Raw genomic sequence first — 19,048 nt, 5'->3', positions numbered from 1 at the left:
TAGCTATTGTAATATGTGATATTATAATACTTACATATTAATATATATTATTTATTTATTTTATAGTTGAAAGATACCTTTAAAAGGAATATCCATTTGATAGTTTAGGACTCTAAGGCCTGAAAAGGTCAACTGATTTGTCCAGAAATACAAGAAGTGGCAGAAATGGACGTAGAATTTAGTGGACACTTGAGTGGACATCACTCAGGTCCTAATATAGGAGTTGGGAATTCTCCATAGTGGTTCCATACAATTTCTCTCATTCATATGTAGGCTGTCAATTCTCTACTTATGTATCCACCTTTATTAAGCACCTTAATGTTTGGGAAACTCCAAAGGAAAGTGTGGGAAAGGAGAGGTTTGAGACTGCTTTCCTAATTGAAGCTCTCCAGAGCCTTGTGCTGACCCACTGCTGCGCTCTAGGGAAGCTTGTGCAGTCCACCAGGGCCATGCTGGAAAGGAATCGCTTCCATTTGTTGTCTCAGGAAAATTCTGAAAGTCCCCTGGCAGGAAAAGAGACCAGACACAGGCCCTTTCTGAGACTAAACTGCCAAGCTTTCCAGCTCTGCTGCAGAGGGCATAGCTCCGTTGGACCAAAAAGACTGCTTCATGGAGAACTCACACATGGCAAGGGACACAAGGGGTCCCAAAAAGCGATAGATACAAGGACACTACCAAGGTCTCTCCTAAGCACTTTAGAAATGATTGTATGACATGGGAGACCCTGGCACAGGACCATCCAGCATGGCGTGCCCTCCTCAGAGAAGGTACTGTGCTCTGTGAGCAAAGCAGAAATAAATTAGTCCAAATGAAAAATGAGAGGCTCAAAGTTGGAGAATCCACCCTAAATGTACACTATTTGTGTCCGACCTGTGGCAGAGCGTTCCGAGCTCCTGTCGGTCTGATCAGCCACTGCTGGACACATGGTAACTCGACTCTGACATCATGATGTCACTTTGGTCCTCTTTGAAAATGAAGGACAACAACAATTAATAGGGGATAGGGCTAGATCATTCTCAAAGTATTTACTCATGTTTTTGCCCTCTGGACAGATGTTCCCATTTCTTGGTTCTTGGCACATTGTGGGTATTTAATGAATAATGACTGATTGATTCTACTCTGTCATACTTTATTCTACACATTATCTTCCTTCTCCTTTATCCCCAAATCTAGTGGAATGTAAGCTTGTTTTGGCCAAGAAATATGTCTTTTTTGTCTTTGCCCAGCACTTCCAATAGGGCCTTAACTATAATAGTCCCTTATTCACCATTTCTTGAATTGTCAACAATTAGAATAAAGTAATTAAGTTAGGAGGGAGAAAATCTTTTCCCCAGCTGAATTGGGAAGGGGAGGGACATAGATCCCCATTTCCATTTTTTTTCCTGTATCCTCTACTATGAAATCCTTACAGGAATACTTTGTACAGAAACAAATGAGTAGATGAATTCTGGGCTGGTAAATATTCTTATGGGCTAACAACTAACAGTGTTAATACACAAAAGCAATGGTATGACCCTATCTCCACTCTTCCTACATCTTTATTGCCCAATAAGACCTTAGTTTAAAAAATGTGACATTTTATGTTTGTAGCACCTCTTTTTATAGTGGCAAGGGACTGGAAACCGAGTGGATGCCCATCAGCAGGTGAATGGCTGAATAAGTTATGGCATATGAATGTTATGGAATATTATTGTTCTATAAGAAATGATGAGCAGGATGATATCAGAAAAACTTAGAACTGATGCTGAATAAAATTAAAAGAACCAAGAAAACATTGTACATAGTAGCAAGAAGATTATGTGATGATTAGCTGTGATGGACTTAGTTCTTCTTAATAATGTGATTCAAGGCAATTACAATGGACTTGGGATGGAAAATGCCATCCACATCCAGAGGGAGAACTATGGAGAATGAATATAGATTGAAGCATAGTGTTTTCACCTTTGTTTGTTGCTTTTTTTATGTTTTTTTTTCTCTTTTGGTCTGATTTTTATTGCATAACAATGTAAAAATGGAAATATGTTTAAAAGGATTTCACATATTTAACCTATATCAGATTGCTTGCTATCTTGAGGAGGGAAAAAGTAAGGGATGAAGGAAGAAAAATTTGGAGTACAAAGTCCTACAAAAATGAATGTTGAAAGTTATCTTTACATGTATTTGGGAAAATAAAATACTTTTGAGAAAAAAAAGTGACATTTTAGAGGGGTATGGGTTTTTATTTTTAGCCACCTGTTATCCTTGGGATGTCCTATTTTAACTTTAAAATTTCCTCTAGAACAGGCAACATAGCAATTAGTAATTATTTCTCTTTAACAGATTTAAGCTTCATTATTAGAATACATGTAATTTGAAGTATGGTGTTCTCCATTTTCAATTTGCAGGGATTTTTTTTTTCCATTCTAAGAGATTAGCTATATGAAATTCAGTGCATAGTTCTTCTAATTCCTATTCCTTTGAGTGACAATCATATTCTGATTGTTGAATGTATAAATATAGATTCTCTTAAAAAACACTATTTTCTTTATGAAGCCTTTCCACATTAACCTCACCAGTGACACTTTGGCTTTTTCTAGCATTAGATCAATTTTTTCCAACATCTGAAGTTTAGATCATTAGCTTTTTAGGACAGAAACCTAGCTTTTTGGTGACCATCTTTTTTTGTGCTGTCCTGTAAATGAAAATTAATCCTGTAGAGAATATAAGTTTTTATTTGCTCTTAGGAAGGTGCCATGGGAGAACCAACCACCTCCACAGGATTGGGCTGTGGCTGCTTCTCCCAAAGCAACTTGTTGTCATATTAATGTTTCCTATTATCTTATGGCTCTGTTCAGGTGGTGCCTCATGGAGGGTGATGTCTATTATCTCTTACTTTTTTGTTCTTAAAAAATAAACTCAGAAAACATAAACATTCACATGGAGAGGGATCAGGAAAGGCTTCTCTTGTTGAAGGTAATATGGATGCTGAGACTTGAAGGAAGTCAGAGAAAGAAGGAAGCTGAGATGAGGAAGGAGAGAATTCTAGACATGGGAGATAGTCGGTGATATGCTCAGTCAGGAGATGGAGTTTTGGGTGCAAGGAATAGCCAGGAGACCAGTCTTAGCAGCCTGCAGAGTACTTGAAGGGATAGAATATAGAAGAAAACTGAAGGTAGGAAGAGGTAGGAAGAGGCAACCTTGTGAAGGGTTTTAAAAGTCAAATCAATATTTACAATATAATATTTGTATCAGTAATTTGGATAAAGACTTATATGACATTTATCAAATTTGTAGATATAATGAAGCTGGGAATGATAGCAAGCCCTTTGGATGCTCTAGATAGCAGGTTCCTAAAATATATCCACTGGTTCAAAATTTGGGCTGAATTTAGTGAAATGAAATTTGACAGAGGTAAATGTAAACATCTGCACTTGAGTCAAGAAACAACAACAAATCAAACAACTTCACAGATATAGGATGGGGAGGTATAAACAGATCTTCAGAAAAGGATTGGGGAGTTTTATTAATGAAATGTGAGATGATTATAAACTAGCGCAATATAGCAAACAAAATAATCTCTGCGATCTTGCATTAAGAGTCATAATATTCAGATCATGGAAGAATACCATTGTGCGGTGGTCAGGTAACATCTGGAGTATTGGGCATACTTCATAGGGTCATTTAGTGAAAGCTCAGAGACTCTTATTTTAAGAGAGAAATTCAGTAGAGATAAGCTCACTGTTCTTGTCTAGTATATTAATAAAGAAGAAAAAAGTGAAGAAGGCTCCCCTGCATTTAAACTTTTGTGTTGTTGTGATGGAAATTATTTTTTAATTTGAAAATTAATTTGAGGATCAAGTTAATAAAAACACAGTAAAATTGCAAAGTTTATGCTGTATGTATCCCCATATCAGCATTCTTTGTTCTTGTTTCTATCTCTTTTTATTCCTCCTCCCATTCAGGGATATATTTGTTCCTTTATTAAAACAGCCTCATAGTTTTATCACTACAAAACTCCCTGTCTTTTTCTTCCTTTGATTATTGTTTTGTTTGACACTGGAATATTCCAGGCTCTCCACTTTTATTGTCTGCCTAAGCAGGTTAGCTGTTTGCTCAAAGGCTTGCTACAGGAAAGTCCTCTATCTTTAATCAAGGAGAAGGGTGAGGAGGCTGCTAGATGAACTTATACATGAGTCCTGGAAAAAAAGCTTCTTGTTCTTGGGCCCATGCCTTTTAGGTTTACTTTTAATCTGACTAAATCTATTAAATACTTATAACATGTCTTTATCCTCTTAAAGCCCATTTTCCTATAATATAGATTAAGGAGAGTCCCTGATTTGCTTTTTATATTAAATCTATTCACTCTTAGCTCAGAGCCATTTTTTATTTCCAGTTTTCTTAAACATTTCAAGAGTATTCAGGGAAAATCCATAGACATCCTAGCCTCTTTGGAAGGCTACTTGTAATGACATTAAATTTAAAAGTTAATTGAGCCTATATGAAATAGTTTCCTAAATCTTAAGACATTTGGATTATTTTTTGTATTATAAAGAGATAATTATTTTATTTAATATTTTGTTTTTCCCAATTACACATAAAAATAATTTTAATATTCTTTTTTTCCCTCAAATTTTGAGTTTCAAGTTTTCTCCCTCCCTTCTCGTCTCTCCTCACCAAGAAAATGAGCAGTTTGATATAGGTTATATATGTATAGTTATGTAAAATACATTTCCATGTAAATTATTCTGTGAAGGAAAACAAACAAAAGAAACCCAAGAGAAATAAAGTAAAGAAAAAATATTTTTGATCTATATTCAGGCTTTATAGTTATTTTCCTCTGGAGATGGACAGCACCTTTCATCATAAATCTTACAGAATTGTCTTGGATCATTGCATTGCAAAGAATATCTAAGTTATTCATAGTAGATCATCATATAGTATTATTGTTACTATATACAATGTTTTCCTAGTTCTGCTCATTTCACTTTGCATCAGTTCATTTAAATCCTTCTATGTTTTTCTGAGAGTATCCTGCTCATCATTTCCTAAAGCACAATAGTATTCTGTCACAATCATCTACAACAACTTATTCAGCCATTCCTCAATTGATGTACATTGCCTCAATTTTTCAATTCATTGCCACTACTAAAAGTACTGGTATAAATATTTTTGTACATGTGAGTCCTTTTTTGTTTTTTATATCTTTGGGATACAGACCTAGTTGTATTTATTGGTCAAAAGGAATGCATGGTTTTTTAGCCTTTTGGGCATAGTTCCAAATTGCTTTCTAAAATAGTTGAATCAGCATTTAACTTCAACAATAATATATTTAAGTTTTAATTTTCTTATGTCCCCTCTAACATTTGTTATTTTACTTTTATGTCATATTAGCTAATCTGACAGGTGTGAGATAGTAGCTCAGTTGTTTTAATTTGTATTTCTCTCCTTGATGGTGAGTTAGAGCATTTTTTCCTATGACTATAGATAGTTTTGATTACTTTGTCTGAAAATTGTTTGTTCATATTCTTTGATCATTTATCAATTGAGGAATGACTTATTCCTAGAGATTTTACTCAGTTTTCTGTATGTTTGAGAAATGAAGTCTTTTTTAAAGAAACTCACTTTAAAAAAAATTTTCCCCTCAGTTATTATCACCAACTGTGTTTTTTCTTCTGTCCTTCTTTTCTCTCCCCCTTTACCTTGTCCATTCTCAAATGTGTTTTACTTATGACTTTAACCTCCTTATACTGTCCTCCTTTTTATCAATTTCCATTCCCCTCTATCCCCACTCTTACCCTCTTACCCCTCTCCTTTCCTCCTTTCCGGTATAGTAAAATAGATATCTACATGCAACTGAGTGTGTATGTTATTCCTATTTTGGACTAATTCTAGTGAGAATAAGAGAGATATGTTCCCCTTCTTTCCCCATTTTATCCCATTCTACCTTTTGTAGAGGGCTGAAACTCTTGAGTTGATGCACTGAGATTAGGACAGCTGAGCACTTGAGGCTAACTTGAGGCTATTTGGACAATACTCTATGGGCATATGCTTGGAAAATGGACCTTCCTGCTATCCTGTGCAGGCTCGATGATTGGTGTATACAGAGGATTGTAGGAGGGACTAGGGGGTATGGAGTAAGACTAGCCAGGGTCACTCTTTGTGGTGGATGAGGAAGAAGGAGATTGTGAAGACCCTGTTTCCATCTCCTTCACTTCTGCCCCTAAAGACTAAGAATAAAGACTAAGGACTTTTGCTTATCCTGACTGCGGCTGATTCTAAGGTATCCTGGGTGCTAGCGCAGTCGTCACAACCTTTCCCTTTCTTCTTTTCCCAATGCATTTTTCTTCCTCATCCCTTAATTTTATTTTATTTTTTTAGATAATCATACCATGACTTTCAACTTATACCTCTGCTTTCTATGTATATTCCTTCTAGGTGCCCTAATAATGAGAAAGTTTTTAGAAGTTATAAATATTTTCCCATGTAAAATCAAAGAAATCGTATAACTTGAAAATGTGATTCACCTTTGATTTTTGCTTTTCATTAGTGATTTTCAATTCTAGATCTTTTGTTACTTCTAAATTAATTTTGTTATCATTTCACCTACTTCTATAAAGTATCCCCTTTATAGTTTTGTAATTTGATTTAGAATTTACTAAATATAAATTAACTTATATAGTGTCATTTATACCATATTGTCTCAGCCTGGTTGTACAGATACCAAATTGTTATTTTAATCATTTGGTTATCTATGTGGGCAGTGAAGTACTGCTGTAGATAGAGAGCTGGACCTAAAGTCCGAAAGGCCTGAGTTCAAATCTGTCCTTAAGCACTGTTTTAGCAGTGTGACCCTGGGCAAATCGTTTACCTTCTACTTGCCTTAGTTTCTTCATCTGTAAAATGAGAATAATAATAGCACCTAACTCACAAGATTGTTGTGAAAATCAAATGAAATAATATTTATAAAATGCTTAGCATAATGATTGGCATATAATAGGCACTATGTAAACGTTAGTGATTACCAATTATTATTGTCATTACTTTAAATACCACTTTGCAATAAATAGATTTTAGATGTACTTAAAATATCTATTTTATGCATTTTCTAGTAATCTTCAATAATACCTCACTTTTCTTTACTTCCTCCTGGAATGTGTTCTTGTGATACAGAATCACTATTGATTTTGTGGGTTTGTTTGTTTTTTTATTTTTTTATCCTGCTACATTATTGAGTAGTAACTCAATTGACAATTTTTTGTTTATTTTCTAAGATTTTCAAAGGTAAGCTATCATGTTGTCAGCAAATAGGTTTAGATTCGTCTCTTCTATAGGGACTTTTATCTCCAGTATTTTTAAAGATGAAAGTGAAAGGGGGGGGACAAGAAACAAAATATAGGAAACACCTATAAGAATTTTTCTAACAATGATTGTGCTCTATAAATGCCATTGGGAGCTCTGAAACAGATAGGGAAGAGCAACAGTAGAACTAACCTAGGGAAAGACTTCATTTCAGGATTGTTGAAACCTGAGTTCTAGAGGTTCTTTTTCTTTTTCTTTTTCTTTTTTTTTAGTAGTTAATTATTTATTTTTGTTAGGTTTTTATTTTTCCAAAAACATACAAAGATAGTTTCAACATTCACCTTTGCAAAACCCTTTGTTCCAATTTTTTTTCCTTCTTTCTCCTCATCTCCTCCTACAGACAATAAGCAATCCAATATATATTAAACATGTACATTTCTTCTAAATATATTTTCATATTCATCATACTGCATAAGAAAAATCAGATTAAAAAATGAAAGAGAAAAAAACCAACCAAACAACAACAAAACATGAAAATACTATGTTGTGATTCACACTTAGTTACCCTTAATTCTCTCTCTGGGTCCAGATGACTCTCTCCATTAAAAGTCTGTTGGAATTGGCCTGAATCACCTCATTGTTGAAGAGAGCCTATCCATCAGAATTGATCATCATATAATCTTGCTGTCAGGTACAATGTTCTCCTGGTTCTCACTTCCCTTAGCATCAGTTCATGTAAGTCTCTCCAGGTCTCTCTGAATCATCCTGCTGGTCATTTCTTACAGAACAATAATATTCCATAACATTCATATACCATAACTTGGTCAGCCATTCTCCACCTGATGGGCAGCCATTCTTCCTACTCCTAAGGTATAATTTGCTCATGCTGCACCCATCTAGCCTGCCATGAAATGCTCTTCCTCCTCATGTCCACCTCCACCTTCATTTCTAGTTTCTTTTAAGATTCACCTAAAAGTCCAGTTTCTACCTGATCCTCTTAGATGCTAATGCCTCTTTCTTCTCCCTTTACCTTATATTTATTTTAAAAAATCTCTAAATTCATACAATGTTCCCTCTCCCATCTCCATCCCCCAATCCAAGCTTTTCTAGGACAGAGGCTTTGCCTTTGTTTCTTCCTAGCATAGTATCTTGTATATAGTAGGACTTAATGCTTTTTGAATTGAATTAAATAGTATTGAAGATTTAAAAAAAGACTTTGCCCTAGACTTTTTGCTTCATTAACATTTATGAATATGAATAATATGAATTTAGCATTAATTCTCTAGCAATTTAGGGGGACCTTATACACAAAATCTCATTAACTTGGATGAAGATATTTTTGCCAGGTATTTTAAGACATATTTAAGACAAAAGAAGATAATAGGAAAGAAGCATTCATTAATATTTACTTTCTACCAGGTATTGTGTTAAGTTATCATGTACAGGCAAAAAGAAAGTCTATCCCTGCCCTTCAGTAGCTTACATTCTAATGGGAGAAGACAATATGAATAAGAGCTAGAAAGTAGGGAGAGGATAAGGGATATATGTGAGAAATTCTCTCGATTTAAAAGTATGGCTGGGAGGGGAATGAACATGGCCGGGTCATTTCCCAAAATGGAGCCTTGAAAGGATCTCACCAATGTCAGAGAGAAGCCAGAATAGCAGAGAACGAAAAGGCTTCAGGCACTGAGGGAAGTTATAAGTTGAGAAGGCAGCCTGAGGCTTTTTGGCAAAGTGCTAGGGTTAGAAGCACAGCTGGGAGGGGGATTTTATTGGGGTAGGGAACTCCATCAATCAATCTAGATCAGAACCTACTCTGCAACTGGTATCTTATGAAGGTGTTTGGGTACTGAGCAGTTAAGTAATTTGCCCAAAGTCACATATCTGTGGAAATCAGAAACCAGATTTTCTAAACCTGGTCTTCTTGACTCGGACCAGCTTTCTATCCATTCTTGCTTCTGCCACAGTAGGAGTCATAGAGTCGTAGTAGTTAAAAAACTTTAAAACATTTTTATGTTTGCGTTTTTCAAATATCATTTCATTCCTTCTCCAAGAATTAAGAGATAGTAATGAAACATCTATTAAGCACCTACTATGTGCAGGATGCTGTCTGATGGCCTATGAGAAGCATAGTAGGTAGCAGTTCTCACCCTCCAGGATGTTGTGTTTGTAGGTCTGAGTTCTAGTTCACCTTAGCCCCCATTATCTCCCGGGACCTTTCTTCATTTGTAGAAAGCTGAATGGACTGGGGCTGGAGAAGGTCATCTTTGGGGCCACAGAGTGTCTAAGTCTGAAATTGCCTAAAAAGAACATTTCGTTCAGTTTGTATCTGAATAGCAATCCTTTCTGTGACATCCCTGACAAAGTCATCCTGCCCATGCTTGGGGATTTCTGGGGAAGAGGTTGCCCATTCATTACACTTGGAGAACGGGGCAGTTAGCCAGGCTTTCCTTCCTTTAAGCCTAAATCCCCCTCTCTACTGAGATCAGATAGAAATCTCCACCGGTCAGGACATTCTCTGGTTCTTCAAGTTGTGGAAAACCAGTTCCCAAACCCCAAACCCTGATGCAACCGGTGTAATTCTAGGGAATCTTCTTCCCCTTTGGGAGCCACCACACAGGGCCTGAGGAGCATTTCACAATGAACTCCAACGCTTCCTCTAGGCTGAACAGTGGGACACAAAACAAGTTTGATTTTTATTTTCAGGTCTTTTTCGTTGGCTTCTGCAGAACCGTAATTATTAGGCCTGAGTGCCCCAGAAGGCTGCATACATTTTCTTCTGAAAAGAGCCCGTTGAGAATTACCACATGTTTAGACGAGCAGATTAATGTACGCCCCTGTATCTAATCAGCCACATCTCTTTTATAGCCTGCATAATAGGCTGTATAATTATCAGATGCTGAACTGACACCTGGCATAAGGTGAATTTTGAGATGCGAGGTTACTCATCTTCAAACTGTAGCCTAGGTTAGGGTTTTGATAAATTATCTATCCTTTAAGAGGCAACCTCCATTTCCATTTTTCATGAGAACATCTTTATTTCTTTTTCCATGGGAACCAAGTGGTAAAATATCTCATGTCTTTTTAAAAAACTGGGGCAAGAGCCCTTGAATTTTGAAACTTAAAATTGCTCTGCTTGTGCAACCTATTTTGAGAGGTGGTGGGGCTGCCTATTAAATGTTCCAGAGGCCTACTATCTGCATGTGAGAAAAGATAATCAGATTTTTTTCTTAGTTTATTAGGTCAATTAAAGGTAATATCATATCATGAATAGTTGTCATCTTTGTTTTCTCTTTTTCTTTGTATGGTCTTACCAACGAGAACAACAATAATAATTTGTTCATGGATCAGACTATTTTTTTGTGGGTGCTGGGGGGACTAGGCTACTTTTCTGCAGCTACTTTCTGACCCACTTTTTCCTAATGGAAGCAAGTTATAAGCATAGAGTTGGGATGGAGTTAAGGAGCACAAATTGACTGGTAACTTTGGACATCTTTTAAAAAATATATCTTTTTTCCCTTAATAGTATTTTATTTTTCCAAATAAATATATAGTTTCCAACATTCTTTTTTTTTTTTTTTTGGCTGAGACAATTGAAGTTAAGTGACTTGCCCAGGGTCATATAACTAGGAAGTGTTAAGTGTCTGAGGCCAGATTTGAACTCAGATCCTCCTGACTTAAGGGCTGGTGCTATATCCACTCACCATCTAGCTGCCCCTCCAGCATTCATTTTTGTAAGATTTTGTGTTTCAAATTTTTCTCTCCCCCTCCATCCCCAAGACAGCAATTAAGCTCATATATAACCTAGGACATCTTAAAGAAGGCAAGAAGGAAAATGTCACTTCTGGCATCTTCTTTAAGTGAATTGAGTTGAAAATCAAGACTTGAATTGTTTCTTTAGAATTTTGCATATTAATGAACTTGTAAGAATTCAAAGGTGATTCTTAATCTGAACTGAAAGTCCCATGCTCCTGTAGGATCCTTTTCTGGACCAGAGTTAGTCTGATCTACCAGCTTATTGGAGTATACTATGGATTTTTATGTTGAGAAAACTATCCTGATAGTTCTAGAGATGATTATCCCAGAGAGGGAAAGCTGGGGGAGAGTTGTAAAGGTAGAAAGTATCCTTTGTAGACAGATGCATCTCCAGATGAACTCAGATAAAAGAAAATCTTGGAAAATTGCCCAATTTGTCATGTAGAATCTTAGAGTTCATCAGTTTCATTTGTCTCCTCTGGTTTTTCTACTCCTTCAAATCGCTTCTAGGCATTTCCTTTTCTTTCTTTTCTAAAATATTTATATATTTATTTCTTTTTAAAAAATATTTTCCCCAGTTACACATAAAAACATCTTTTTGGTTAGACATGTTCGTTCATTTTTGTTTTACGTATTTAATTATGAATCATGTTGGGAGAGAAAAATCAGAACAAAAATGAAAAACCATGAGAGGAAAGAAAAACAGAAGAAAAAGGAAAAAAGTGAACATAACATATGTTGATTTACATTCAATTTCCATAGTTCTTTCTCTGATAAACTCCAAAGTTTATTGGGATTGCCTTGGATCATTGAACTGCTGAGAAGGACCAAGTCTGTCAGAGTTGATCATCTCACATTCTAGCTGTTGTGTACAATGTATTCCTTCTTCTACTAGTTTCGCTCAGCATCAGTTCCTATAAATCTTTCCAGGCTTTTTAAAATCAGCTTGTTCATCATTTTTATAGAACAATAATATTCTATTACTTTCATATACCTTAACTGATTAAGCTATTCCTCAGCTAATAGGCATCTACTAATTTATTGATTCTTCCTGCCACCACAAAAAGGCTGCCCCAAACACTTTAGCACATGTGGATCCTTTTCCCTTCTTTATGATCTTTTTGGGAGTTAGGCCCAGAGTAGACACTGCTGCATCAAAGGGTATGCACAGTTGGATAGTCCTTTGGGCATGGTTCCATATTACTCTCCAGAATGGCTGGATGTATTCACAATTCCACTAACAATGTATTCGTGTCTCAGTTTTCCCACATCCCCCCCCCCCCCAACATTTGTCAATATCTTTTCTATCATTTTAACTAATTGCAGAGGTATGAAGTGGTATCTAAGAGATGTTTTAATTCTCATTTCTCTAATAGTGATTTAGAGCATTTTTCACATGAGCATAGATGCTTTAATTTCTTCACCTGAAAATTGTCTGTTCATATCCTTTGATCATTTATCAATTGAGGAATGACTTGTATTCTTATAAATTTGACACAGTCCTTTATATATTTTAGAAATAAGGTCTTTATCAGAAAGACTGGCTATATATATATATATATATTTTTTTTTTTTTTCTTAGCTTAGTGCTTCCCTTCTAATTTTGGCTGTGTTGGTTTTGTTTGTACAAAACTTTTTTTAATTTAACATAATTGGTGTTGTCCATTTTGCATTTTAAATTATTCTCTTGTTCTTCTTGGCCTTATTTAATTCCTCCCTTCTCCAAAGAGGTAAACTATCCTTTGCTCTCTAATTTGCTTATAGTATTACTCTTTATGCCTAAATCATATACCCATTTTGACCTTATTTTGATATGGGTGTGAGATGCAGGTCTATGCTGAGTTTCTGACATATGATTTTTGTGAAATATAGTGAGTTCTTATCCCAGAAGCTGGAGTTGTGGGGTTTATCAAATACTAGACTATAGTTGTTGATTATTGTGTCATATGTATCTAACGTACTCCTTCATCCACCACTCTTATTTCTTAGCCAGTACAATATGTTTTTGATGACTGCTTATGCATCTCTTTTTCCCTTTTCTTCCCTTGTAATCTTGGTTGTACTGATTTTGTTTTCAGATATAATTTCCATTTTGGAAGGTTTATAGCTTTGATACACTCAGGCTCTTCAGAGAAAAACTTATAAATCCAATAGGAATAGATAAGAAAAGGAGGTCATTTAAAAATTTTAATGGAAGTCTTAATTTTTGTTTTTTATGAATTATAATTTTTATGAATTATTTTATGAATTATTCTGATTCTCATAGTTTACAATGTTCATTTTTTTTATACTTCTAAATTTGTTCTTTTTTCTAGACAGGTTTCAATCTAATTACAGTAAATCTGATTTTTAAGCCATAACTCTACTAGATGTTAGAAATACATAATCTCTTTAAAGCATAACTTTTCTGTAGGAAGCTTCTATGCTGATTGAAGGTATAATCTAATCCAGATTAATACCTCTTTTTTTCCTCATTTAAATCTTAAAGAAAAACTGAACTGAAAGTAGTTTTTAAAAAAATATTTTATTTGATAATTTTATTTCAAATATTGTAGAATTCATTCATGGATATAATTCATCTTGTACAGAGTTCATAGTCCTAGGACATCTGAATGTAGTCTGTGTTTGAAAACTCCTTAATCTCGTCTTTTAGATCCATCCTTCTCACCTCCCCAACTATCATGGCCTTAGTTCCTATAATATGACAATATGGTACCTTCCCTTTACAGGGCTAAATATTAGTTTAGCTCATTCTCTCTTTCCACAGAGTTAATTAACCAGAAAATGGTACAAGTCTTGATGTTTATATACTTAGATCCCAGAGGAGCTAAGAAAGCTGATCTCAGATGGCAGTAAATTGAATTAGTGTGACAGCCTCATTGAGTTTATAGAGCACAATAAATGTCCCCCACCCCTTTACCTCACCTCTCTTTTAGCCAAGGCATTGAAATGATTGGTTATCTGGCATTACAAATGGCTTATTCATCTAAATGTTCCAGGTTCCTCCCCCTCAAAAAAGTTTTGCTTATAAATAAGTGTGTTAAATACATTATTTAATCTACATTGTTACAAGTATCAGAATGAGTGAATACTTATATATAAATAGGATGTCCCCAAAGTCTTAGTTCAGTTTAAAACTTAAATGGATTTAAGAGACAAGTACAGTCCTACTGCACTAAGACATTTAGAACACCTTGAATATGCCAGATGTAATTACATTACATAAAGAATTTATTATATAAGAATATTCAGTAAAATAAACGTTTATGTCCTCTGAAAATTTGATGAGCCTATTTGGATAGACTATGCTCCTAACCAAGGTCACAATTAGATATGTAAACAGCTTAAGGAACAATTGGGTTCACAGATGTTCCAAGATTATCTCTTAATTCCTTTGACCATTTTGGGCTGCCTGGGTCAGAGACTTCAATAAGTACAAATCAGTCACCACAACTGGGAAAATCAATTCAAATTTCATGTTATCTTCACAGTGGGTTAGCAACTTCAGCATCTTTGTGCATCAGAACAGCAAGTGCGGGAGAATGATTGCACCTTTAGGGCACAGGCTGCTGCCCAAAAGAAAAGCTGGTTTGGCCTTGCTTTGACAGGAAGAGATTTGAGTTCTCTTCCTTAGTAACGTGCAGTGAAGGGACCCGATTTGTTAAACATGAGGGGATTCTCCACAGCTGCTCATCAGCAGAGTTGGTGGTGGAGACATCAGTAGCCCATGACCCTGCCTCCAGAACAGCACCTGTGAGAAATCACTAGTTCATCTGCATTCTTTTATTCTAAGGAAAACAGCAAGTTAGAGTCTTCCCATGTGATCCTACCACTTTTCCATGGATCTGTGTAATTTTATACGTTAAAGTACTTCAGCATTGAATGTCTCCTTTCTTTTTCACCTAGAGGTGAAAGAGAAAGCACAGAAGATTATGTATATTCTTAATTATATGTAAACAGTCATTTGTGTGACTGCTTTGCCATTTGTCTGTTCACCATTAGGTTGTGCATAATAATTTGTGAACATATGTATTGTTATTTCTTTCATTAGCATGTAGCCATGACACTGAACATTAATCCCAGCAATCAGAGAGATACTTGGATTTTTTTTGGGGGGCGGTAATATGGAAGGTGGGAGGGAACCTAAGGGAAAAATCAATTAAATTTGGCCATTATGAGACATTATGAGTATAAAGTTATGTGTGTTACAGAGCTGACAGACCAAGTCCCCAGAGTGCATGTGTTCCTTTTTCCCTTATTAAATCACCATCCAAGTTATGAGTGACATGGGAATCAATAGAGTAGGACGTTGCCATTGTGGTTGCAAAGATAGCATCCCATTGCCGGTGATTTTAGGAGCAAATATTGGAGAGATATTTCACCTCAAAAGTTTTTAAACTACTTATCAGCAATGGCATCGCATAATTATAATTACTCTAGCATTAGCTTTCAATTAGTAGAAGGGAATAATTTTTCCCTAGAGATGTGGCACTCACAGACATTCGCATCATGTTTTACAGTCATATTAAGTCATAGGATTTTTTTAAAATAAAAATTGTCTTGGATATAACATAAAGCATAATTCTTGTCAAGATATGTCACAACTCTTAATTCTAGCCCTTCCATTTTATGAAAGTAATAGAAAATAAAGAATGACAAAAGAAAAATGCTGGCTCAACAGCACCAGATCAAATACGCTTTGGGGTGATATATTAGCAGTCATCTCCCAACAACCAAATATTTGCCTTTCTGTTTATAGTATCATGTATTTAGAGTGGATATATCTACTCCTAGCTTTTTATACAAGCTCATTAGGGTCCTACTATTCAGAAATAAAGACATTTTTACTGATATAAGACCAAATATTGTCCACCACGAACACTCTTGTAACATCATTCAATCATTATGGATTCGCCTTGAGGTGGTGAATATCATATACATCCATGACTTTCTAATAAGATGAATTGTTTGTTATATACATCTTCAGGATTATGTAGTGATGTCCCTAACAGCTTTGGATATTGTAGAATAAAAGAGGGATAGCATTTCAGTTATAAGTATGAGGCCAGTGTGACATCTTCATATCTATTCCTTGCTCCTCTGTTAGACACAAGCCAAGTCAAACAATAAAAGCCTATTACCTCCACTGAGTGCAGTGGAGAGACAACTATCCTGATAGATAGGTTTTAAAGTTATTTATCTTTTTGTGCATGTAATGAAGGCCTAATTTGCTACAAGTAGCAAATTTGTATTTTTTTTAATTCCAAATTTGTTTTATTTGAAAGTAATTCTTGGAATGTTGAAAATTATTTTAATATGTAAATGGAAAAAATACTATTTAACAAAATAGTTTAAAAGTATTTATCATGTTATTTATTTATCAAGAAAAGTGATTCTTGGACATACGATAGGCATAATTTAGTTTTTTTGAGAGAGAGGATTTCTTTGATGTATATATTCCCTCTACTAATGGGTTATGATGTCTTATCAGAGGGTGTTGTGGTTGCTGGGATTGAAAAAAATTCTTCTACTGCTGTTGACAAAAATCTTTAAATCAACCTCACACTTGAGATGACTTGCAGATCACCCATGGGTACAAGCATAATTCCTTCTGAACTCAGAAGGACTTCCCAGGCCCTGTCCATGTTTAACTTGGACTTCGAGAACCCAGGAAAGTTAAAAAAAAAAATTTCTCTCCTGAAGGAGGCAACATAGAAGTAAAGAGGAACATACAGGTATATGTTGAATAGAAGGATATCACTCTGGAGGGAAAGCCTCCAGTGAGGGGAAGGCTGGAATAGGAATTATAAATGGTTGGTCATTTGCAGAAGATGGCATTTTGAGGTAAGTCCTGGCTGAAGCCAGAGATGCCAAAGGTAGGAGGTGAGGGTGGAAAGCCTTCTGGGTATGGGCTTTTTTTCTGGTTAAACATAGATATGCATAGTCCTTCCCTTTTTCAGCATTTTTGGAGGTCCTCCAAATGGATGTGATTTAATGACCACCATCTGCATGACCATGCATGTCTTCTTAGCCACATTGGAAATTTTTGAGCCAAATATTTTTATTTTTTGTTAACATACTTTTGTCCCCAGCTTATTAGGAGTCTCTGTTCAGGTTTAACTTGGGAAAAAAAATGATTATTCACTTTTTCTTCTGAGTAACGCTTATGCATCTTTAAGGTAGTAAGTACATTTCTGTGCAGCCCAGCTGTTATGCAAGACTAATTGGTCAACCCTGGGAGGGATGCTGTTGCACCTGCTAACCTGCTGTCACTTCTGGGGACCTTCCTCCACTTTGGGAGCCTCAATGAAACATCATTTTCATTCCAGTTATCTTCCAAATCATATCTGGCTAGCTTCATTTTCCTAGGATTTTTTTCTTAGGTTGGGTTTTTATTTTTTGTGAAAAGGAATGAGATTTATTTCAGTCATTTCTTGCACTAGAACCAATAGCTAAATGAGTAGGGTATTAGAGTTCCCCAGTAAGCCAAAAGAATTAACATTCCTCTCAAAATAGCAAATTCACACCCAGGAAAGAGTTTACTCACCTGTATTTTTTTGGGATTTTTCTTCTGGATTTTTCCTTCATCAAATCCCTGTGAATTATGAAAACATGAATATGTTTCTGATATAAAATCATAATTTTCCTTTTTCTCCTGTCTTTCTCTAGGAAGAACGTATTGTGAATCATATGGCAGCAAAAATTATTGAGAACGTCTGTACTACCTTTTCTGTCCAAGCCCAAGGCTTTATCACAGGGGAAATTGGACCGGTTTTATGGTACCTCTTCAAACATTCCACTATAGACTCTCTAAGGATAACAGCTATATCGGTGAGATTCCCTCTGTATTACCATATTCTCAGGTTCATTAGTATGAATTCACACTGAGTGAATTTTGTGGTGACAGAAGGGTGGGGATAGGAATGAAGATGCTTGGGCATCCATAATAAGACCACAGAAATCATATTTTCCTTCTGCTCAGATGGGAAATCTACCAAGGGATTGGTGGGAAGTTTTTCTTTTCTATTTTGATGAATTAAATATTTTATTTCCCCAATTACATGTAAAAATAATTTTTAACATTTGTTGCATAAAACTTTGAGTTCCCGATTCTGTCATCTCCCTTCTTTTCCCCTCCTTCTTCATTGAGAAGGCAAGCAATTTGGCATAGGTTGTGCAGTGTTGCAAAACACATTTTCATATTAGCCATATTGCGAAAGAAAATACAGTCCACAAAAAAAGCTGAAGAAAAATTTTAAAAGTTAAAGAAATATGCTTTGATCAGAATTCAGACTCTTAGCAATTTTTTTTCCTTTGGAGGTGGATTGCATTTTCCCTCAAAACTCCTTAGGGCATTGCCTTGGATCACTGTATTGCAGAGAAGAGCTGAATCTTTCACCATTGATCATTGTATTCAATTTTGCTGTTACTATGTATAGTTCTCCTGGTTTTCTCATTTCACTTTGCATCAGTTCATGTAAATCTTTCCAGGTTTTTCTGAGAACATTTTGCTTGTCATTCCTTAAAGCACAAGAGTATTCTGTCACAACCATATAGCATAACTTGTTCAACCATTTCCCATTTGATGGATATTGCTTCAATTTCCAATTCTTTGCCATCACTTTAAAAGCCGCTATAAATATTTTTGTACAAATACGTCCTTTTCCTTTTTGTCTTTTGCCTCTTTGGGTTACAGACCTAGTAGTGACACTGCTGGATCAAAGGTTTCATAGCCCTTGGGCCATAGTTCCAAATTGCTCTCTAGAATGGTTGAATCAGTTCACAGCTCCACCAGCCGTGTCTCTTTTCCCACTTCCCCTCTTGGTGGGAAATTTTAAGAGGATTATAGAGATCCCAGTAGATGGTGCTGGGGGGGGGGGGGGGAGGGAGGTGTATGTGAGAGTAGGAAAAAGCCAGCTTCATCTGTTCTTTGGACCCTTCCCTGCTCTTAATTCCAAGCCCTGACAGCCCATGTTGAATTAATTATCTGCTCACAATGGTTGAATACTCTCCT

At 35.7% G+C, this 19,048-nt stretch overlaps 1 protein-coding gene across 3 annotated transcripts in view; it reads left to right on the top strand.

Annotated features, from left to right (window-relative positions):
• Positions 1-19,048, top strand: part of ULK4 (unc-51 like kinase 4) — a 627,233-nt gene that overhangs the window by 134,902 nt on the left and 473,283 nt on the right. For all 3 annotated transcript variants that reach the window (XM_051961226.1, XM_051961225.1, XM_051961224.1), the window contains exon 20: positions 17,704-17,865. In XM_051961226.1, the coding sequence (XP_051817186.1) occupies positions 17,704-17,865 (162 nt within the window). The remainder of the gene's footprint in view (positions 1-17,703; positions 17,866-19,048) is intronic.

The sequence above is a fragment of the Antechinus flavipes genome, chromosome 5 (assembly GCF_016432865.1).
Source record: "Antechinus flavipes isolate AdamAnt ecotype Samford, QLD, Australia chromosome 5, AdamAnt_v2, whole genome shotgun sequence".
NCBI lineage: Eukaryota > Metazoa > Chordata > Mammalia > Dasyuromorphia > Dasyuridae > Antechinus > Antechinus flavipes.
Note: the sequence above shows the minus strand (reverse complement) of the source record. Positions and strands in the feature narration are given on the sequence as shown.